The sequence below is a fragment of the Scylla paramamosain genome, chromosome 12 (assembly GCF_035594125.1).
Source record: "Scylla paramamosain isolate STU-SP2022 chromosome 12, ASM3559412v1, whole genome shotgun sequence".
Taxonomy (NCBI): domain Eukaryota; kingdom Metazoa; phylum Arthropoda; class Malacostraca; order Decapoda; family Portunidae; genus Scylla; species Scylla paramamosain.
Genome location: NC_087162.1, coordinates 21,342,948 through 21,367,366, shown reverse-complemented (window position 1 = coordinate 21,367,366; position 24,419 = coordinate 21,342,948). Strand labels below are relative to the sequence as shown.

The 24,419-nt window shown below is 41.9% G+C and overlaps 2 protein-coding genes across 6 annotated transcripts in view; one reads left to right on the top strand and one right to left on the bottom strand.

Annotated features, from left to right (window-relative positions):
• LOC135106094 (RING finger protein 37-like) overlaps nt 1-24,419 on the top strand; it is a 350,223-nt gene that overhangs the window by 147,247 nt on the left and 178,557 nt on the right. The gene's annotated exons all lie outside the window — the stretch shown is intronic.
• LOC135105858 (U8-agatoxin-Ao1a-like) overlaps nt 15,334-24,419 on the bottom strand; it is a 15,893-nt gene continuing 6,807 nt past the window's right edge. The window contains exons 2-3 of the mRNA XM_064014483.1: nt 23,416-23,454; nt 15,334-16,480 (exon numbers count right to left, since the gene is read on the bottom strand). Of these exons, the coding sequence (XP_063870553.1) occupies nt 16,342-16,480; nt 23,416-23,454 (178 nt within the window). The 3' untranslated portion in view covers nt 15,334-16,341. The remainder of the gene's footprint in view (nt 16,481-23,415; nt 23,455-24,419) is intronic.

The window sequence follows — 24,419 nt, the reverse complement described above, 5'->3', positions numbered from 1 at the left end:
GAGGTGGAGGTGAAAAGAGAGACAGTTGACCTGAGGAAGCTACAAACGAAACCAGTCGGGAATAATCTCGCCCCATAACACCTGTCTCTCTTTTCACCTCCACTTATAACTTGTCAATGTCTCAACAGTTGTATCTATTGTTATTATTGTTAGTGCTTGGAATAAATAGCGCAATAAATGTCACTGGAAAAAAAATGACACTGAAAACTATGCGTATAACAAATTTTATTATGGAAAAAATGGTGCATGAAATATACGTAATACTGTTGTGGTACTGACTGCGTTCTGTTAAGTTACTGTGTCAGATTAGCGTAAGAAATCTGAGGGTTAGAATATTTCAACCAGTTGCCAAGATTCTCCATTTATTCTTACTTGCTTTTGTTTTTTAGTTTCTTTTCTTGGATTCTTTATTGTTGTTGTTGTTGTTGTTGTTGTTGCTGTCAGTGGTGGTGGTGGTGGTGTTTTATTGGTGATAGTGGTAAGCTGAGATCCTTGTATTATATTTGCCACCACCACCACCACCACCACCACCACCACCACCACCACCACCACCGTCATCTCCGTTGCCGCCATCGTCACAGTCCCGTCAGCTTCATCTTGTTACGGCGAGAGGAAGTTGTGGCGAAGTTGTGTCGCGGAAGGAGAGCCGCGGGGCCAGGAGAAAAGTTGCTTATTTGTTAGAGAGAGAGAGAGAGAGAGAGAGAGAGAGAGAGAGAGAGAGAGAGAGAGAGAGAGAGAGAGAGAGAGAGAGAGAGAGAGACGAAGACAATCTAACAAAAGACCTAATTTTCCTCAACTCTCTCTCTCTCTCTCTCTCTCTCTCTCTCTCTCTCTCTCTCTCTCTCTCTCTCTCTCTCTCTCTCTCTCTCTCTCTCTCTCCCCCCTCACATCCTACACTAATAATAAAAAAAGAAAACATGATTAATCTGAATTCCCATAGAATGTAATTAATCCTAAGGAACAGTAAGACACTAAGTTGTGATAATGAACTGCGATGCTGTGGCTGTGGTGGTGAGGGTGATGAAGTGTGGCTAGTGTGCTGTGCTGTGGTGCAGGTGGTGGTGTGTTGAAGATGATGAGGTGTTGATGGAATGGATGATGAGGTGTTGGTGGTCATGGTGTGTGGAAATTGTGCTGTGGCGAAAGTAGTGTGTGGTAGTGTGTGGTGGTGAGTGGTGGTGAGTGTATAGGGCAAGGGTTATTCATTTACCTGATGTGTAGCGGCGGGTAATGAAAATGAGTGATGGATGGGCTGTACATTTACTTTACGTATTATCTAAACACTTATACATGGAAATAACAAAGGAGGCATCTGCCGTACACACAGGAACATATATATAAAAAAAAAAAAAATCATCTACCGTACTTTTTTTTTTCACATTTCTTTGTTTAAGCACGTAGTTATTTTCACTGACTTTTTTCTTTTTTCTGTCAGAGAATATATGAAAACAAGCTAAGAGGCCGCCCATTGAATAGCATTTGTGCAAGGTGTAGGTGGTGGTGAGGCGTCTGGATGTGGTCCAAGTCTGAGGGTGGCAAGGAGGATCAGATGTGGCTCATTAGTTTAGACGGTACATAAATAGCTGGGTTAGTTTAGGTCAGGCAGATTTACCTGATGTTACCTTATGTGGTCGATCATCTAAAGCTCTATAAAGAAACAGGAGCTGCAGCAGATTAAGATAACATATATAAAGAAATAAGTAAATATATCAACAAATAAAAATAAGTAAAAAAAAAGTAAAGAAACAGATAAATAGCTAGATAAAAATGAAAATAGATTAATAAATGAATTAAATAAAATAACAAAATAAATGAACAAATAAAAATCAAATAAATGAAGTAAATAAATGAATATTTTGTAGGGTGTGGCTAGTGTTTCATCAGAATGGTATTGCTTTCGTGATTGTAAAACGCAGTCAGTGTGATGCAAGTGCAATAAAAAACTCAATAAATATGCACCAATCAGGTGAATTATATTGGAAAAAACAAACAAACAAAAATTATTGCAGTTTTTATTTGATTAATCATTCATATAGTTATGTAAGGCATTGCTCTGTTTTTTGTGCTTTTGGTTCGCTAGTCGAGAGAGAGAGAGAGAGAGAGAGAGAGAGAGAGAGAGAGAGAGAGAGAGAGAGAGAGAGAGAGAGAGAGAGAGAGAGAGAGAGATTGACTGACTGACTGACTGGCTGACTGACTGAATGCATTTATGACGGCGCAATACTGGGAATATAGCTTAGATATGAGAGAAAGAGAGAGAGAGAGAGAGAGAGAGAGAGAGAGAGAGAGAGAGAGAGAGAGAGAGAGAGAGAGAGAGAGAGAGAGAGATTCACCAAAAAAGAAAAAAAAAGATCATCCTCATTCTAATCAACTTGACACGAGTACCTTTGTTTTCAAGTTCAGTTCGGGAGAGTAGAGTGAGGGAGAGTGAGAGTGAGGTCATTCCACGGACGACCAGCCCAGGCCAGCCACTGACACGGACGTATTGGTGTGGCCGCGTGAATTACACCAGTGGGAGGAGGAGGAGGAGGAGGAGGAGGAGGAGGAGGAGGAGGAGGAGGTGGAGGAGGTGGAGGCGATTGGCTGGTGATGGCGTTGGTGATGGTGGTGAATGGTAGTGTTGGAGTGGGTGAGCAAGTTGTGTTGTTTTGTTGGTGTTGGTGGTGGTGATAGTGATGGTGGTGGTGGTGGTAGTGATGTTGGTGGTGGTGGTAATGGTGTTGGTTGTGGTGGTAGTGGTGTTGGTGGTAGAAAAATGTTTGCAATTTATCGTTCAAATGTCACTTCCCGGATGAATATACGTAGTGTTTCTCTCTCTCTCTCTCTCTCTCTCTCTCTCTCTCTCTCTCTCTCTCTCTCTCTCTCTCTCTCTCTCTCTCTCTCTCTCTCTCTCTCTCTCTCTCTCTCTCTCTCTCACTCTCTCTCACTCTCTCTCTGGATCTATTTATCAGTGTATATGTACATAATATTTTTCATTTACTTATCTAGCCATCCACCTATCTTTTTAATTACTTATTTATGTATGTTTATCTGTATCAATCATTCTATCTGTCTATCTGTTTATTTATCTGTCTATCGATCTATATATCTATTTCTGTATATTCTACATATCTGTTCATCTATACAAATCATCTATTTACTTCCATCTATTTTTGTATGAAACATTACTACATGCATATAATATTTCCTCAGTGTAACATATACCTATGGATTTATTTACATTCATATTGAAGAGCGCCCGATGACCATCATGCATGTGTATGAAGGGAAAACTTTTAAAATTCCTCCCTTATGTATGCATATGAGAAATGAAATGTGACTCACTGGAGGGGGAGACAGGGGAGAGTGTGGGTAGTGGTTCAGTGTTGGTATGTGAGGTTGGGTTATGATAAGTTTGGTTTGGTCAGGTTAGGTAAAGTTTGGTTAGGTTGGGTTGGGTTACGTTGTGTTGGGTCAAGTTAGCTTGGCTTATTATTAGGTTAAATTAGGTTAAGTTATTATTTTGCTAGTTTTTTTTTTTGGTTAAGTTATTATTTCGCTAGTTTTTAGTAAGCTAGGCTAGGTGATTATTAGGTTTGGTTAGGCAAGGTTATTGTTTTGGTAGCTTTTTAGTAGGTTACATTAGACTAGATTTAGTTACTTCTTTGCTTATTTTTTAGTAGGTTAGTTTACGTTATGTTATTATTACGTTAGATTATGTTAGGTTAGGTTAGGTTACGTTAGGTTAGGTTAGGTTAGATTAGGTTACGGTAGGTTAGGTTAGGTTATTATTACGTTTGATCAAATTAGGTTATTGTTTTGGTAGTTTTTAGTAGGATAGATTTGTTCATTTATTTTACCTTAGTTTCTTCTTTTTCTTCTCTATATGGGTTTTCGTGATCTTAAACAATCCCACCATCCTTTTTCCACCCCTCATATATTTCAACCGTCCAGTGTCCTGCTGCCTCTATGTACTGTTGGTATTTTAGATATTCGAGAGGTGACACCACCTATATCTTTGGTGCCAACGTGTGTGCTCCATCTGCCAGGGAGATGCTTTGTGAGTGTCGAGGGAGGAACGCGGTGCCATCCTTTTGTGGCCTCTCCTTCAGCAGCTACTAGTATATCTTACAGGTCTTCTCTTTTGTTATAAATAAGGAATGGGGGCAATGAAGGGGTAATGGAGATGGAAATGGAAGATAAAGATGTTTTCTCTAATAGAACGCAAGGAATAAGGGAGAGGATGATGATAGGAGAAAAGAGACATTAACGATAAGTGTGAGGAATTGATGCGAGAGAGGATGAGGGAGTAATGAACGCGAAAACTGAAGGAAACGGTAAGGTAAATACAAACAAATGAATAAATAAATAAAACTAGTAAATGCAAAAAAAGAAAAAAAGTAAGAGAAAGAAAGAAAACAAGAAAACTGTACTGATTTTTTATATATTGTGGTATCGTCAATTTAAAAGTTCATATTTTTTTTTTCTTTGCTATTATATACACAATTGGTTTTTCATGTTGACGCAGTAGTAATCCAGATGTGACGCACCCTTGCTGTGTGCTTGTGGTTGCATTCACTTCACCTTGCTCTTAACCACTGTAGTCTTGTGTTACAGTGTTTTTCTTTCCGGTAATACCCTTCCTCTTGGTGTTCCATAGCCTTTAGTGTCTTTACTGCCTCTCTGTCTCTACGTCTTCAGTCCTCTTAATCATTGCACATCTATACCCGGTTATTATCTTCACTAGTAATAGCTTTCCTCTCGTTCCATACTCTTGCTTTACATTTTCTGCTGTATGTCTCTTCTTCAGGACCCGTCATTTGCGCATCTATCCCCGGTCATTATCCTCAGCAATGATACCTTTCCTTTTACTCCATAGCCTTGTCCTTAGTGTCTTCCATGTGTCTGTGTCCTTACCCTTCCTGTCCTCGCCTTCTTACAACACAGCAGCAATTCCCACCACCGGCAGCCACAGTTCCCGCCCTTTCTTTACTAGTAGGTTATATAGGCATTCCTTTACCTCCTTTATGCTCCTTAGGTCAGGCCTGCCAGACAACCATAACTCAGATATCTATTTTTTTCTAGATTTATAGGTGAATGTGCGTGAAATTAAGCCTGTGTGGAGGTTCAATTTACGTAATTTAGGCGCAGCAATTCCTCCTCAATCTCAAAAGAGGATTTGTTCTTTTTTCAGTGTTTCCTTACAGTCGAGGGTTGGCGCCATGTACGAGTCTCCTCCAGTTATTTCTGTCCCTTGCATCATCCACTGTGACTCCCATCCTTTGCAGCTCTACCACACTTCCTTCTCTATCCATCTCAGTCTCTGCCTTCCCTCAGCTGGTTTTCCTCAGGATCTTTTAGTCATTTCCTGGTCTTCTCTTCTTACAACGTAAACAAACCATCTATTTTTTTTTATCTTCTTATCATTTCCATAATGCATTCCGCTCCTGCTTAAAAGAGGACTCATGATTTTAAACACTTCAGCTTTTTATTTCGACTACATTTAACTGGATGTGGTGGAAGTTAATAAGGTTTCCAGGCATTTTATTTTGATACTTGAACAAGTGTTCTGTATCACTGTGGGCAGAAAGTATTTTTGCATAATCATTTCTGTGACCTTTAAAAATAGTCATAATAAGAGAGCGAGGCATTTAAGAATACGAACCAGTGGCTAATTCTTTGCCAAATAACCGTATGAGTAATGGCGATACAAATGAACAGCGTGACACGGCCCATCTTTGTATAATACTCGTATTTGCTTTCAGCATATGAGTACACTTTACACAGGTGAGTGATTTTGAGTTAACGGCTGAGGAAAGTGAAGAAAAAATGTATAGATATTGAAACAGAAGAAAGGATACAGCCGTTAGTAGCTACACACACACACTAACACACACACACACACACACACACACACACACACACACACACACACACACACACACACACACACACACACACACACACACACACACACACACACACACACACACACACACACACACACACACACACCCACCGTACACACCGCCTTCCGTAAATCACCTTTTATAACACTCCGCAGCTTATCGTAGCAATAACTTTTCGCGTTAATTTAATCCCGGGAACCCAATATTCACGGCGTGGCTGTCCGAGCGCCCCCTGAGAGAGAGAGAGAGAGAGAGAGAGAGAGAGAGAGAGAGAGAGAGAGAGAGAGAGAGAGAGAGAGAGAGAGAGAGAGAGAGAAATACTAATGAAGGCTTCCTATTACTTCATTATTTTGCTTTCAGTATTAGTTTCAGTTATTCTTTATGATTGTAACAAATAACAGAAGTATTGCGTTTAGTAGTAGTAGTAGTAGTAGTAGTAGTAGTAGGAGGAGGAGGAGGAGGAAGAGGAAAAAGTTGATAAGAAAAAAATAAGTAAACCAAAAATAGAAACACACGAAGAACAAAGCACAACAAATCTCTTCGCTCTTACAAAATTGTTGATAAGCTGCACTAACTGAGCTAAAATAAGAGACACAGGATAATAAGGGTGAAGGTTCCTCTCCTCCCACCGCCCCACACTCATGGCTGGCAGGAAGGAAACAAATACCATACAACATATATATAAAAAAAAAAAAAAAAAAAGGATGGGAGTGGGATTCGAACTGCTGCTTCTACACGCGCACGACATTCGGGGGGAAAATAAGAGAAAAATGAAGGAAAAATGAGTTGATGTCGCTACTCCTGCAAGCTCCTTCAAGAGAGGACTTCAGGCAGCTTTTGACCCGTGTTGACTCACTCCTGTTAGCCTTTTTGAGAGCCCTGATTGAGCACGGAAAGAGAAGAGGATAGGGAGGGACGCCGGGGAGGATTGGGAGGTGGGGAGGAGTGGCAGGGAAGAAAGGGGGAGGGAGAGGCGGCAGGGAAGAAAGGAAGGTAACGAGGGAGAGGAAGGAGAAAAGGGAGGTGGGGGTATGAGAGGAAGGGAGGGATGAAAAAAGGGAGGGAGGGAGAGGTGACAGGGAAGAAAGGGAGATGGAAAGGGGCAGAAGGGCTGGAAATGGTGATAGAATTGACGGTAGGAGAGGAGAGGAAGGTCAGTAGAGGAGGATGGGGAGCAGGCAGGAGGCTAAAGGGCAGCTTATTAGGTAAATAGAGCAAGTAAAATGAATAATACATAAGCAAACAAGTGAACGATCAATGTTTACTGTGAGATTATTCTAGAAGGAAGCATAAGGTTAATTAATTTACTCATTTTGTAAATAAACAGGTGAGCGATCAAGTTGTACAATAAGACTCTCATAGAAGGATGAATAGGACTAATATTCTCATAACGAGATTAGACTTTTTCAGTGGCTAATTATAAGGAACATAATGGAAGTTCAAATGGAAGTTCCTGGGATTTACGAGGATGTTTTCATGATTCTTGTGATTCTTTGATAAGGATTCTGCGCAGTTTATAGAGAAAACAATCTTGAGAACTCTGCTAATCATTTCGTTGACCTTTGAAGATAATCCTGTGAGAGCTCAAAGCGTCTCAGCCTGCGAGTCTTGATCTCATAAAGAAATAACACAGCGGATAGTGATTGAATCAGGATCCACAGGGAAGCATTATCAGATCGTCACATGAGATTCCGGCAAGCACCACAATCCTTTATTACCTCTCCTGAAGTTCAACGTGCGTTAATAATCTGATAGGTTGCTTTCACGTGTATTTCATACCGTTAAGAGTGCCAGAAAAAAATATATCGGTTATCGCAAAGGGAAAAGAGTTCCAGCCGTAGCTAGAAGTGCCAGAGATGTTTTTACTGGGAACTGCTTACAACGCCGGAAAAAATATACTGAATACCAATAAAAATGCCAGAAACGTATGCCAGGCGTCGCCAGGAGTGCCATAAAACACAGTCACGTCGTGTGAACTTTATGCTGAAGATGTTTCCCTGTTCTTTTTGAGGAAATATAGGAAAAAAAGGCACTTACATGGAATGAGAAAAATCTAACATAAAAAGAAAATGAGTGATTTAATCGATATCAACGTACCATTATTTTGTGGCTTTATTTCTCTGTCCAGTATTTCTAGTGATCAATTTTCCTTTGGCATTATTTCGGTACTATTTCTTTCGGGCGTCGCTTTTCTCTCCCTTTTTTTCCTCCTAATAAAATCTTGGGAATACAATGTTTGCTTTGGAGGGTCGCCGTGCTGACTTGATCTTCGGCTTCTAAGGTGATATTTCAGGCTTCCCAAGAAGTAAACATTAAGGGGTGCGTCTATCCCTTAAAGTAAATGCAAGGATGAAGGGCGTATTTCTATACCTGCCCCTTTAAGATGTACATATAAGAAGTATTTTTGTCCCTCAAGAAGCGAAGAGTCATATCAGTTTGTTTCAGGAATAGAGAAACAAGCAAGAGAAGGAAGTTTTTGCATACACCTTATCTGTTTTTCCTCTCCTCCTTCGTCCTTCTCCTGTTATCCTTCCCTCACCCTTCCCTCACTCTCTCTTTTTCCCTCTCAATCAAGGGCGCGGCGGGAAGGAAGGGCAGAGGCTCGTCAAGGGAGGTGCGGGGCGTGCAGCTGATGGCCGAGAAGACAGTAATAAAGCTCAGGTCTGTTGGTGCATTTAAGGATGTGGTATTTTCCTGCCTCCCCTCCTTGAGATTGCACCGTTTTCTATTCCTACTGTTTAATAGGGGGGACTTGTTCATTTTCAGTTCCTGGCGTGCGTGTGTGTGTTTCTATCTCTTGAACCTCTCTCTCTCTCTCTCTCTCTCTCTCTCTCTCTCTCTCTCTCTCTCTCTCTCTCTCTCTCTCTCTCTCTCTCTCTCTCTCTCTCTCTCTCTCTCTCTCTCTCTCCCTTTCCCGTTAATTGGTTTCTGTTTGACATGATTGATTGATGACGCTCACTAGGGTAACTACCGCGATTCCTGCGAACACCGTATATTCGCGTCTCTTTTTCGTGTGTGTGTGTGTGTGTGTGTGTGTGTGTGTGTGTGTGTGTGTGTGTGTGTGTGTGTGTGTGTGTGTGTTTTTTCTTTTTTTTTTTTTCTCGATCCGTCATGTGAGAAAGAGAGTGAGTGAGACAGAGAGACAGAAAGAAAAAAAAGCGTGCGTTGAATTAATTGCAGGGATGGTGAAGGATCTGCTCCTGACGCGTTAGTATTAATGATCCGCAGGTAAGCTCTCTCTCTCTCTCTCTCTCTCTCTCTCTCTCTCTCTCTCTCTCTCTCTCTCTCTCTCTCTCTCTCTCTCTCTCTCTCTCTCTCTCTCTCTCTAGTGGTGAAGGAAAGATTTTTAAACCAAGGCAATTGGAAGAGGGAGGGAGGGAGGGAGGGAGGGAGGGAGAGGAGGATGGAAGGCAGAGTAAGAGGAAAGGAAGAGACGGTAGGTGGGTGGGAAGGAGAGCAAGGAAGGTGGGAGGAATGTAGGGGAGGGGAGATTAGGAGAGGGAGAAAGATAAGGAGGGAGGGAAAGAGCGAGGAGGAGGAAGGTAGGGAGGGGTGGAGGGAGAGAAGGAGGAGGGCCCTCAGGTAAAGCGCTCAGACTTAACAACAAAGAATATATTTTAAATAACTCACCTGAGACAAATTTAATGAAGTGTCTCCTTTGCAATGAGAAATGTAAATTTATGAAGACAAATTAGTTAATGAGTGCAAGTGACACTGCGTTAATGAGTTCTGGTCCTCACATCCCCCTCCCCTAACCCCCCCAAACCCGCGCCTACGCATGCTTACAACCCATCCCCCACCCACCCCCCACTCCACCCCAACCCCCATCTCACCACTCATCGTGTCCTGTCTGCTTGCTTGCTGCTCACACTTTAAGCCGCACTGATAATTAGTATGATGATGATGATGAGTGTGGTGGTGGAGGTTGTCATTACTGTAAAGGTAGTGTTTGGATTTTTGTGTTCCTCCTCCTCTTTTTTTTTTCCACGTTCTCTTCCTCATCGTCCTCCTCTTCCTCCTCTTCCTCATTCTCGTCGTCCTCTCCTGATTCGTCCTCTTTCTCCTGTTAAACACTGAACTTTGGTGAAGAAAAGTTTTTAGATTCATAATTTGGGGCGACCTAAATCTGAACCACACGTGCACGGAAGTGGTTAATGCTGCACGCAGATTAACAGGATTCACTGATGGAACTTTTAGATATGCGAACAAGTCTGAATGAGCCTTTTGTACGCGTTTAATTCACTCTTTTTGAAAAATGTATGGATAAGATTGCATTGAAGAAGAACGGAAATCATGCGTTGATCGCAAAATGCGTTTTACGAAAAATTACTCTCAGTGAACTATATTTACTTGATCAAGGGAAAGACTGAGAACACACTCTTTGAAAATCTATAGAATGCTGCGTGGAAAAAAAAGTGTTAAAAAAATAAAGAAATAAGGCTAAGAGCGCATCAAAGAATTCAATTAATTTGCAAAGGAAAGCTGAAAAGTGTCTTAAGTGGAAGTATATGTTTTTTTTTCAGATAGCTTGAAAGCATTCACGTAAACGACCGCTTCTCATCTGCATTACTAGGAATGCCAGACTTGAGACTATCAATACACGTCTCCAATCATTGGAATCTAACAGGTTTTCTTTAATTGCGATGTAAATGTAAATCTTTGGAATTGTCTTTATGGGTGCTGTAGACACTAACGATACGGAGACACTTGAAATCAGACAATATTAATCCTTAGTAACGAATACGTAGCAGATTTTCCTCATCCTCGTAGATGTACCTGGCATTGCCTCGCCAGCCCTCAATATGGTTAGTTAGCAATGCACTGACACTCCGAAATCAGGCAATACAAGTGTCGTGGAAAGGGGAGATTGAGAATGCGTTGGACGTGTTTTATTATTGAATGTTAATTTTGTGGAGAAATATTAATTGAAAATACGTTGTTCAAGTGTTTCGAGATATTAAATATGAATAATCTCAAGGAATATGTATGTAATATTGTGTGACTCTTATTATTGTACAAAAAATGTTAATATGTGTGGAAAATTGTATATGATCACGTAAGTTGTAGATATATGTAAATAACTAATTAATAACTAAATAAAGTAATAACTAAATAGAGTTCATGAAATTCATCGGTTTTCCTTGAATCCACAAGTGCGTCATAGAAAACTAGGGATGCAAAAAGATCGAGACGAGTGCCCAGAGACCAACCCACAACTCACATTTTCGTGCACACACCAGGCGTTGCTTCAGTCGCTGTCCATATTGATTATGTACATCAAAACTAATGCTATTTTCTTTCCATTTCTACCTCTGCCATACATTTTCAAATGTCACACAGATAATTACTCAGGTTTTCATAGGTATTACCCCGATCCACGATACAGAAATCTTTTTAAACCATCACTAGAATCATACAAACACCTTTGAAAAAAAAATCCCAGTAACTTCTATCATAGCCATTCGGAAGCATGCTAGATATTTAAGGATACGAGTCTAAGGAATGTGCAGCGGACATCCCCAGAACCATCGGGTATATTGTTGCCTACTTCTCTCTACATCTGTATTTCCCGTCGCTGCATCGTTGAGGGAGGCTGGTGGCGCTCTTCTGAAGGAGTGCCGGAGGTGGCTACACTCTCATTTCCGTGTGTCTCCCTCAGGTTGTGGCCAGCTCTCCTCCTCCTGTGTTTATCTGTATATCTTTTTCCTACATGTAAGGGAAGCTGCCCAGGGGCTAAAAGAAGTGTAGGAACCCCCTCTCTCACATTTGTCACTCCCTGAAAGTCTCTGTATTATTTCTTTGTTTCTTTCGTTGTATTTGTTGACTTTTAATTTCCTGTATGTTTTATTTGTATTCATTCGTGTTTCTCTCCCTTTTAGTCTTTTGCATTGTGTTTTGTTTACTCGCTCGTTTACCTGCGTTTTCTGTGTGCTTCTATTTTTCTTCTGTTTGTCGTCCTCTCTGTAATGTTTCCTTCACTTGTCATTCTTTTTTTTTTATCCTTTGATTTATTCTTGTATCTTTCTCTTTTTGTCTCTGCATGGTGTTTACTTACCTCCTTTATACTTGCTTGTTTGTTTTCTATCTGCAGTTCTCTCAGTGTTTCCGTCTCTTACTGTGTTCAGTTTTTTTTTTTTTTTTTTTTTTTTTGTAAGTTTATTCATGTTTCATTTTACTCGTCTTTGCATTGTGCTTTTTTTTATTTTTTTTTTATTTTTTATTTGTCCACTTACCTCTGTGCCCTGTCTGCTTCCCTGTCCGTAATGGTTCTTAGCAACATTATCTCTTTGATTGTAATTTTACTAGAATCACCCTAGACGTTTCATGCAAGGACTATCACGTCTCGATTCGGTGGTTTCCTTTCCTGTGTTCTTATTTATGTTCTTTCACTGAACAAGAATGAAACTGGAGGCATTGAAAGGTTTGGATGACTCGATAACTTTTTCCTGTCATTGGTGACTTTCAGAATTGTACTCCACCTCTCACCAGGTCATTTTACTAAGCTTAATTAAGGAGGCGCTTTTTCATTTCTTGGTTGTCTTTTGTTGAAATTCAGAGTAATGGGAGAAATTACTAACTTGGACGAGCACGCGCGTGCACACACACACACACACACACACACACACACACACACACACACACACACACACACACACACACACACACACACACACACACACACACACACACACACACACACACACACACACACACACACACACAGAGAGAGAGAGAGAGAGAGAGAGAGAGAGAGAGAGAGAGAGAGAGAGAGAGAGAGAGAGAGAGAGAGAGAGAGGAGAAAATGAGAGGTTAATTTTATTTTTCCCAGGCTAAGCAACCATGCAAGAGATAAGGACAAAATTTAAGTGTCTAAAAATTTAAAGGTGATTATAGGAAAAAAAATAAAATAAAATGCAACAGTGAAAAGCTTAAAGGTTAGAATGATTTCATCGTTCCTTTTACTCAATTGTGTCTTTCAGCTCAATTGTGTCTTTCAGAAGTATGTCGTAAACTTCCGCTGCATTCTATTAATCCGTAAGAGTCAGAGGATAAAGTCACCTTACGTTAACTTCAGGACACCATTTTTATGTTGCTTTCTTTCCCTCAGCCAGATCCTGCATACCACTGCTTATCATCTGTCGCTCGTTTTTGGACCGTACTCTGAAACACTTCTGCGCCGCACCTCCACTACTCTCGAAAGGCTGTAGATAAAGTTACATGTTATTTATTTTTTGGCGTGTTTTTACTCTATTGGTGACAGATTAACAAGATTTTTGCAATTGTAGTAGGATAAATACTGTTAAGAGATTCCCGCTAGTCATCTCTGTGGCCTTTGAAAGTAGTCGTCGTGAGGGAGCAAAGCGTTTCAGAGTAGGGGCCTTTCTCTCCTTGCAAGGGTTGATGTTTTGTCTCTGCATCTCTTATCGACGTTGGGATGTTGTGTTGAAACAAAGATGGTGGTTGTACCTCCGCCTTTTCATGGAGTTAAATGTGGCAATGCTGGGGGTTCGTACCTGCGAGGAAACTTTCTTTGACTTCATTTTCCAGTTACGGAGCGCTAGTTCTGTCTTGTGTAATTAGCCAGATATTGTCATAACAGTGGAGGGAGTGGGAGAGGAGAGGAAAAGGGAGAGTTAAAAAAGTTAAAAGGGAGAAATAGATAGAAGAGGGAGAGGAAGCGGAGAAAAAGGAGAGGGAGAGGGAGGTGGAGATGGAAATGGAAATAATGATTATATATATATATATATATATATATATATATATATATATATATATATATATATATATATATATAGAGAGAGAGAGAGAGAGAGAGAGAGAGAGAGAGAGAGAGAGAGAGAGAGAGAGAGAGAGAGAGAGAGAGAGAGAGAGAGAGAGAGAGAGAGAGAGAGAGAGTTCTAAATTCCAATCTCATTTCGTGTTTTTATGTAAATATTTATGCTTGTTTTTAATTTCATACATTTTTGAAGTTTCATTTTAATTCCAGTTTGTGTAAAAGTTTAGGATATGTTTTCTCTTTTTTTTTTTTTCATGTTCGTAGAATAAATATATTTTTACCACCGTTCTTTTTTGTAATGTGCCACGCAGCGTGTTTGGAAGGCCATTCATCATTTTAAATAGATTGTTTTTCGTAGGTTTGACAGACAGATTGATTGTCTGAATATTTCTACCTTAACAAGAAGGTAAAATGGTCCCATAAAGTCTTTAGAAGTCGATAAACAGAACCAGAAAATTCTAGCTTGTCATTAAGGCGTTGATGTTTGGTTTCATTGTGTTTATTTAATGTGTCAAGAGTCTGACGAGTAGAAAAAAAGGACGGAAAAAACGGCTTCATATGCAACTTCTAAAAAGTAAACTGCAGGAAACTCTAAAAAGTGAGCTTATTTTGTCGCGTGTCTGTGTATCTGTTATTAAGTCTACCTGACATTTTTTGCCCATTTGTGTACTTTAGGAGTGGAAGGGAAGATGTCTGTGCGTATAATATTGTGTGGTGCCTCTCAGTGTTCTGCTCTCAAGTGTTGCTCTAGGGAAGATTGTCGTCTGTGCGTGTAATGCTGTGTGCCTCTTAATGTTTTGCTCTCAAGTGTTGCTCTAGGGAAGACTGTCGCAAATTCTCTCCTTGAGTGTGGTCCAAAACAGCACTTGACTCCCTGAATCCGGCAGCCTTTTACTGCATATATTTTTAGCATGGCTGAGATCACACAGCCTTATTGAGTCCTGTGGCTGCTCTCTTACAGCCAGTGAGTTATGTAGTGTGTGTAAGAGAATCCTCAGTTTAGAAGTCCCCAGTTTTATACAGTTCTGACTTGCAGTAGACAATTTTCAAAAGCTCTGAGAGGCCCCTGGGACTCTAATGGTTAAGTGAGTTCCCAGAGGTGCTAAGAACTTTTATACGTGTTGAGTATAATAAATTCTGTGGGGAAGTTGGTTGGTATTTTCAGTAATACTTCGTGCCCGGCTTGTACAAGAGTGCGCTAGTGTGTTGGTGGGGCGTGCCGGGAATAGTTAAGCGTTCCTTCACCGCGAGAGGTTAATCCGGTTACGTGTACCCACCCACCTGCCGTGAAGACTTCCCTTGCCCGCCGCCTTAACCTGGTGCTGCGGGAGTGGCTGTAGGGAGGACTGTGCCGCGCCGTGGTGCTGGTGGTGGCGCTGGTGCTGATGCTGCTGCTATTTTCTTTTCATATGTTCAGATGTCATTTTTTTTTCTTTTTCTTTTCTTTTTTTTTTTTTTTTTTAGTAAATCAACACAGTAATGAGACCATTCTCTCTCTCTCTCTCTCTCTCTCTCTCTCTCTCTCTCTCTCTCTCTCTCTCTCTCTCTCTCTCTCTCTCTCTCTCTCTCTCTCTCTCTCTCTCTCTCTCTCTCTCTCTCTCTCTCTCTCTCTCTCTCTCATTCCCCATTCCCCACACACACACAGGTCATGAATGAAAATAAAAAGGCTGCTACACATAGACACTTTATTATATATATATGATATATCTATACCATATGACTCGATAATCACTCTGATTTAAAATTCTCTCGTTTAAAAAGATACAGGTTAGATACGTTAAGCCTGGGCCTGATTAGGGTATGTGGCTGGAGTATACCCAATCAGATCCTGGCTTGGGGGTGTGAGTATTGTGACTGGCTAATTCAAGTGGCTGGAGGAGGGGATCAGCCAGTGACTAATATCCACACCGCAGTATAGCTCATATCCGATCAGCAACCAAGAACATGCATCGTTTAAACATAATTAGTGGAGGTTACCGGCGATATAATTATACCTGAACCACACAAGAGTACACCCAACACACAGGTGGGGAGAGACGCTCCGCTGACCTCGACCAAAACCCGTCACGGGGACACATATATATTGCGGGGAGAGGGGAGGGAGAGGAAGGGGGTGAGTGGGGAAGGGTTGGGGCGCGAGCAGGATTGGAAGGATGAGGAGGACCAGGAAGAGGGAATTCTAGATTTAATGAACATCTCTTGTATTATTATTATTATTATTATTATTATTATTATTATTATTATTATTATTATTATTATTATTATTATTATTATGTTTGTTTTCTGTTTTATTTCTACCTCTATATACACACCAAACAAATGGCGTCGTCCGTCAGTCGAATGCTTGTCGTATGAGTGACTGATATGTGTTCCGATAGAATGAGACAGAACTCTTACTCTCAGGGGCTGGCTGGACGCGTACGGCCAGGGATCTCACGGGGAGGGAGGATCAGATTGCGGAGAGCGGTGGTGGGGAGGCGAATCAGGGGCGAAGACGCGATGGGGAACAAGACGCGATAGGAGAAGGGCTCAACCATCAGAGAGCGGAGGGCGGGAGAGCATCGGGAGGTGGAAGAAAAGGGAGGGAAGGGGAAGTTAGCGACAAGGAGGCAGTCGAGGTGCGGTAAGGTCCCCGGGGCGACACTGGGGAAGCGAGTGACTGACGGCGGCTTCAACACTTTATTTCCCCCAGTTCTGGAAGATACCCATACGCTGGCACCTGCAGTTGGTCCCCCACAGGTTGCACCGGCAGGAGGAGTTGTAGCAGCAATCGTTAGGGCGGTGGTCACAGGCACCCCCGCGGCGGATGCAGGACCTCCTAAAAAGGTAGATGTCGGGGGAACGTCTGAACAGACAATAAGAAAGATAGAACTCAGTATTATGATGATGTTGTTAATGGTTGGGAGGGTTGTGGGGGACTGGGACGGGGAGGGAGGGAGGGAAGGAGATAAGAGAGGGAGGGAGGGGAGGGAAAAGAGGGACAAGACAGAGGAAGAAGAGAGGATTAAGGGAAGTCCTTCTCCGCTTTATTCGGATTCATTGCTTCACTGTGTTATTCCCAAGCTGAGAGCGTCTTGTACCCTTTATTAACACTTTTTCATGTAACTGACTATTTATGTTTCATTATCAAGACTTTTAAACTAATTGTCATGATCCGGCTAATCAGCTTTCCTGTCACGAGGCTTTGGTCGCTGGTGTGAATGAGATTGTGAAGCATTAAACCCGGCGGGGCGTGAGGAGGACGACGAGGGAAAGAGAAGGCGGAGGAGGAAGAGGAGAATCAGTAAGGAACGAGTGGGCGATCAACTTAAACTACAATCATTACTCAATCATAACTTATTGAAAGGTAACAAGTCAGTCAAATGAGAGTTAAATGTAAATTATATATGAATGCAAACTATTGAAAGACAGTCATAATAATCAAGACTCTAAGTTATCTAAACAATATAGTATAGTAAAAATAAACTAATTCCTCAGCTACTTTCAGTATATATGCAAAACTGAGGCTTACAAATGTAATAATGCAAATGCACAACTTGCAGTGATAACATGCACAGAACCATTTCCAAGGAAGGTCATGCACAGAGGAAGTGTTGGTATGATTCGTGTGTTGGACAGAATTTATACATGTATATCCGTGTATGCATCACATGTACGTAAGGAAGGTAGTGTCATGTGCTACTGTACTGTACGTGTCATTTTCCACGCATACATGAATGCAGTGTACGTAAATCCGAGCATCGTGTATGAATTGCACACGCGGCGCTGAGTATAATGCACATGTAACATAACTTAAAAGTCCCTGTACCTATATGTATATCTGACATGAGTATATGCATGTCTAGATCTGTATTGTTTACGCATCCCATACACATTACGCAGTAGTATGAATGGCATATGTATGGATCTCTGTTTGTATACGCATTTCATATCGTATAAATTACTGCGTGTTGCTGACGGTTGTATGGATTTTCCTGTACGCATCACACATCACGCAGTAGTGCACGTATGACCCTCGTATGGGCGTGAGAGTGAAGCTGTGGGGGTAAAGACTGAGTGGGTAAAGCTTGTATGGATGGAAGCTTAGCAAACTTACTAAGGATCGTATTTTTAAACACTGAACTCTCAACGGGATTACTTTCAAAGGCCATGGATATTATAAATCGGACCCTCATAGGTGGTTTTACTTCCCCACAGATGAAGAATCCTTACTAGCACCATAAAAACACTCTTGGAAAGTAATATTCGAATCATGAAAACACTCTTGAAAACCATAGCTTTCAATGCAGCCTGCTAAAAGTTGTGGCGATGAGGTGACGAAACCTTTAAGAACACGGAGCCGAGTGCTGGTGGAAGGTTGGCGGAGGGAGTGCCCGCCTCCACTTTAATTGGAGTACCTGTGACACCTCCCCTCCACCTGCCCCCAGCACCTCGCTTCGCCCACACCTGACACCTCACTCACCTGGATGGCAACAGGTTGATTTGCTAATTAGGGCCCGAGTCTTTTAAATAAGTGTGAGAAAAAATTTCCATCTTTTTCCTAAGAATAATCCTGATAAGAAGTTTTATTATTCATCATTGCTCATAACCTTAGAAAATGCAGGACGTGTAGAAGTACTGCAGTTCCTTTCCATACAGATCAATTTTCCTTTCATTTATGTGGTAAGCTCTGTTCTGTATACAAAAATTGAAACAGACACCTTTATTATTTTTTCACCCTACTCCAGATCCATTAAAAAAAAAATATCTCTACATTTTTAACACATTAAACTCCAGTTCTGTTTCTTGTGCTGCGTTCTATATATAATTTCCCTTGAACTATCGATTCCCTCGCGTTTCCTTCCCTTCCGCTGCGTGGTGTGGGGTTGGCTGCACGTTACGAGGATTTCCACTTCGCTCTCTTTTGTATTGCTGTAAATTTTTGGTTAGGCTCGTTACATACCTATACTCTCTCTCTCTCTCTCTCTCTCTCTCTCTCTCTCTCTCTCTCTCTCTCTCTCTCTCTCTCTCTCTCTCTCTCTCTCTCTCTCTCTCTCTCTCTGTCTTGGTGACGAGGGAAGTAAATGATGGACACCTGGGCAAGAGACAATAAGCGAGTATCACAGGTGTGTTAATGAGGCACGGAAAAATGCGCGAGGCAGTGTTAAGATAATAAGGTGATGTTGATTATTTTGTTTGTCAGAAGAGAGAGAGAGAGAGAGAGAGAGAGAGAGAGAGAGAGAGAGAGAGAGAGAGAGAGAGAGAGAGAGAGAGAGAGAGAGAGAGAGAGAGAGTCCCCATCTCATTATGTCGCCCTCTCGTTCTCTGTCCCCCACCCCCAACCCCCCAAAAAAAAAAAAGACGTTGACGTGACACTCCTTTCAGTCTTCAATCTGGATAGACACGCAACACACACACACACACACTCTCTCTCTCTCTCTCTCTCTCTCTCTCTCTCTCTCTCTCTCTCTCTCTCTCTCTCTCTCTCTCTCTCTCTCTCTCTCTCTCTCTCTCTCTCTCTCTCTCTCTCTCTCTCTCTCTCTCTCTCTCTAATGGAGGTCACAGCTAAACCCTTATCAGCACGAGGTGAGAATAATATATATGTATTTATAAAACGCGGCAAATACTTTTTCGGTATCTTCAGCTTATGATGTCCGCGCCGAGCTACTTCCACGAAAGGTGACGGGAATGTTTTTAGACGTGGAATCCTGTTGAGTCTCACGAGATGGATGTGTGTGTGTGTGTGTGTGTGTGTGTGTGTGTGTGTGTGTGACAGAAAATGTGCACGTGAAATATTCTGCATGTCTTACCTTATTTAAAGTGTTTCTTAATATTTAATGAAGATTTCTAAAGATAGGCAAGGGTATGAGAAGGTGGGCGGTGTTTCATGACAGACAAGAACGCATGTTGTGTGAAGTGTTCTTTGGTTTCCTTTTGTTGATGTTCCGTCGTTTGGTGAAATGTTTCAGGGTATTTAGTAGGGATATTCTAAGTTTGATAGGGATAATAAGGCTGACATTCTTAGGGTAGGTGTGGGTATTATAGGGATATTTATGGTTAGACAAGGATGTTTTGTCCTGAATCACCTGGAGCTTTAAAGGAAGATTAGGTAGATTTAAGAATAAGGATATACGTAGATGTGCATGTTTTATACAGGGACGACCTTTTGTTGGTCTACTGGCTTTGTGCAGCTTCCCTTTCGTTTTTAAGTTCTTCCATTTAGTGTGTGGGAATGTTACTATATACATAGATATGTTTAGGCGGATGAGATGGTTTGCAGGCATCCAGTTCGTTTTGTTTCCACTGGACGTGAAATGAGTGGCGTGGAGGAGTCTTAAGGATATGCAGGAGTGTCAAGGATGCTACAGGACAGTCTAATGCGAAGTACTGCAAAATTTAGGAAACCTTTCGAAGAAAATTTTTGGGTTCAACATGTATAGTCAAATTCTATGCTATATTAGGACACTAAATTTTGATAACTACGGTGCTTTAAGATACTCTATGCTATTAAGTTTTTCTATACTATGTTCCGGTATTCAGAGGTAGTACTTAGGATGCATTAAGGCATAAAACTAAAACTTTTCTATACATTTAACGCCTTTTTGGCCTTAAGAGTAAAAGTCGGTATAAAGGAAGAGGACGAGAAGGAGAATGTCGACGGCACTGCGACAGAGAAACGGAGGACTACAAAAGCTGTGACAGGACAAGGCCATGGGGAGACGGCAGACAGACAGACAGAGAGCAGCTGTGAAGATAGAGAGCCAACAGGACAAAACGTTAAGGACACGAAGGGACAGAAATATACAGGACAGACGACAGACAGACAGATAGCAGCTTTGAGGCCAAAGGCATGACTGAACAACACATTGGGAAATTCGATGGACAGATTGCACTTGTGGAAACAAGATGCACGGCATGGACAAATGTTTGGGACATGACAGACAAACACCTGTGAGGACGAAGAAACGACGGGACACCGCGAAATTACCGAAAATAAACAGAAAGACAGACACCTGTGAAGATGAAGGCACAATAGGACAAAATTGTCACAAGACAGACAGCGGTAATGACAAAAATACGAGAGGAGAAAGGAAAGGTGGCACACGAAACATCAACTGCGAAGACAGAGAGACGACAAAACAAGGAGATTGGGACACGACAAACAACATCTGTGAAGACAAAACAACAGCTGGAAAAACAAAGACACGACACGACAGGACAGGACGGAGGCGCGCGACGGATGACAACTGCGAGCAAGAATGATCAGCAAACACATCGGGACGAGCGACAAAAGCTGGACAGAACCACACCAGGATGAACCGATGGGCGCTGACAGACAACAACTTTAAGGACGAGGCCACAAAGCAAAACTGCAACACTAAGTCGACCACAAAGAGCGACACACGGCACACTCCCATGAACTTTGAGAGAGCAAGACCGCGGGAAAACTAGGACAAAAAGTTGCGACGAGGCGGAATTCTTCCAGACAAAGCCGCGACATAATTACAAGGACAATGAAGTCTGAGAGGAGAAAATATTGCGAGTTGATTTTTTTTCTGTGTTACGGAGATGACGAAAGAGACAACACGGTACACTGTTGGGAAATACGTTGCGTCAGGAAGAAAATTGCATTGAAAGATGTGGCAAAGAATTTCGTAGTTTTAGAAAGGAATAAAAAAAGAAATGTTGAGAGAAAAATAAACGTTTGCGGAAGAAATGTTCGCTTGTATATGTGCTAAGCTCCAACAACAATAGCAACAACAATGACAACACCAACTACATCAACAACAGTAACATCAACAGTAAATACAGCAACAACAGTAAATACAATGTACAATATACAACTGCAGCAACATCAACAAAAAAACAACAACAACAACAACAACAACCACAACAAGAACGAAAAGAAATCTTCTCACGAACGGTCGATACACACACACACACACACACACACACACACACACACACACACACACACACACACACACACACACACACACACACACACACACACACACACACACACACACACAGTTTGACCTAACGCTACCCCCTCCCTCCCCCCTCTGAACAATCACAGTGCGGATTTATTTAAGCATTTCGTGTGACCTTTAGAATTCTTTTATTTAGCTGAGAGAGAGAGAGAGAGAGAGAGAGAGAGAGAGAGAGAGAGAGAGAGAGAGAGAGAGAGAGAGAGAGAGAGAGAGAGAGAGAGAGAGAGAGAGACGGGCCGACAGACAGACAGACAGACAGACAAGCATATAGACAGGTACACAGACAATTTCTTTTACACATGCATCTCTTGTCATTATATATATATATATATATATATATATATATATATATATATATATATATATATATATATATATATATATATATATATATATATATATATATTGTTTTTATTATTGCAATTATTATCGTTATTATTATTATTATTATTATTATTATTATTATTATTATTATTATTATTATTATTATTATTATTATTATTATTATTATTATTATTATTATTACTACTACTACTACTACTACTACTACTGATATTGTTATTGTTTTTATGGTTATTGTTGTTATCATTATCATTGTTGTTGTTGTTGTCATCATCAGCGTAATTATTAAAATTGATAATCTCATTTTATTATTTGTAATGCCTATATATTAATCTTTTTTCTAGAATATTTTTAGTAAGACTTGGCAGCTTTCAACCGTGTGTGTGTGTGTGTGTGTGTGTGTGTGTGTGTGTGTGTGTGTGTGTGTGTGTGTGTGTGTGTGTGTGTCGCTGTCCACGTTTGCCAAGCTATTATGCAACACTTTTATTCCCTTTCGTTCTATCTCCACATCTGCGTCTGTCAATATTTTTCCCACGTGTCTGTCAGTCTGCCTGTGTGCGTGATTGCCTGCCTCCCTGATGCTCCCTGAGTGCTGCATTAATCTGTGCTCGTCCCTCGGCCATGCTGCTGCTGCTGTTAACATTACTAACCAGCACTACTTTTACTACTGTCAGCACTACCGCGAGTACTTCTATTAGCACCACTTCTACCAGCACTATCCCCACAACGACTATTAGCGTGACCTCTATTGTTAGCACTACCGTTGCCATTACCTATCACTACTGCTACCTGTACCTCTTTGTCTAATGCCGTGCGTGCTTCAATCACAATGGAGAGTCACACATCACCCATCATGAACACAACACAACCACAGCCGCATCACATCACATCGTCATCACCACCATCACCATCAAAACCTCCACCACGACGATGCCATCAGTAACATCAGAAATCATCACCATCATCATTAGCATCTCACAACACCATCCAATATCGCTGCCATCATTTTATCCTTGACCAGCACCACCACCACCACAACTGCCACTCGATATCAAACTCTTTCTCGCAAAAGCAAGAAGATAAATAGGAGAAGCACGCAACACCTCAAGACAGTCGCCAATTAGTTTGAATCTCTTGGGTAAACCGCAAGGAGGAAGAGAAAAAAGAAGAGGAGGAGGAGGAGGAGGAGGAGTGAGGGTTGTATCTCATCACCCTCACAACCACAGCATAGCCTCCGCGAACACAAAACACAGCCACAACTCGACATCTCCCCATCCATCCAGCACCTCTTTTCTCACCAGGGGCCTTTCAAACCATCTCCCCTTCATGTCACTCATCAGAAGACCGAAAAAGAGCGGAGCAAGGGATGAGCTCAGACCAACCGTGCCGCGGCCTCAAGCTGCCAACACACCAACACAGGAGATTACCGTGCCCTTACCATTTCTTATCGCGAGACATTGCTGCCGTATCCTCGCGGCTGTTGGTGGCGGAAAGAAAATTGGAATTAACAGAAAACACACAGCATCTGGTAAAGGATAGGGGGAGCTGTTTTATACCTATGGCTTGGGAGGGAGTGGCTTGGTGGGCCTACGCAAAGGGAGAGTGAAGGGGGGAGGAGTTAGTGATTTGGCTTACAGTTACACAAGACATGGAGGCTGTGAGGCTGACATGCTGAGAGTGTGGGTGAAACGAGTCCATGTGTGTGTGTGTGTGTGTGTGTGTGTGTGTGTGTGTGTGTGTGTGTGTGTGTGTGTGTGTGTGTGTGTGTGCGTGCTGCGTGACGACGGACGACGCAGGGACAGGGACAACACAAAGGTACAGCGGCGCTCAGGAAGTCCCATAGCTCCCTCTGTCTCGGGGAAGGACGTCGGTGGGTGCAGAGGGGCTGCGGGTCTTCCATATCTTAGCGGAGGTGACGTCCCTCGTGGTCCCTTCATCACCAAGCCCTGCAGTCCTCATGTTTGATTCACACACGCAAAAACACCACAATTCCTCTTGGCACTGTTTTATTTATCAGTGTCTTCGCCTTGTCCTCATCGTCAAGGAATGCTTTAGATAACAGAAGGTGCCTTGACGCCCTAACGTTTTCTATGTGGCCCCTCCCTTCCTGCCTCTCTCTCTCTTTGTGCCCTGCCATACCATACCGCCTGTCCTCTCCGTGTTCCCTCCCTGTTCCCTACTTCATATCCCCTCCCCATCCTGCCGTAAAGTAAGGTCATTACGGCACAAAGCTCGCTCATTTATGCGGTTGATTACTCTTCGTTCTTAAAGTTTTTCCCTTGAGACTTTGCAGCAGGACCTTGATTCTTCGCTAATGGCTGTTTATGATAATGTGTTCAGACTCTCTCTCTCTCTCTCTCTCTCTCTCTCTCTCTCTCTCTCTCTCTCTCTCTCTCTCTCTCTCTCTCTCTCTCTCTCTCTCTCTCTCTCTCTCTCTCTCTC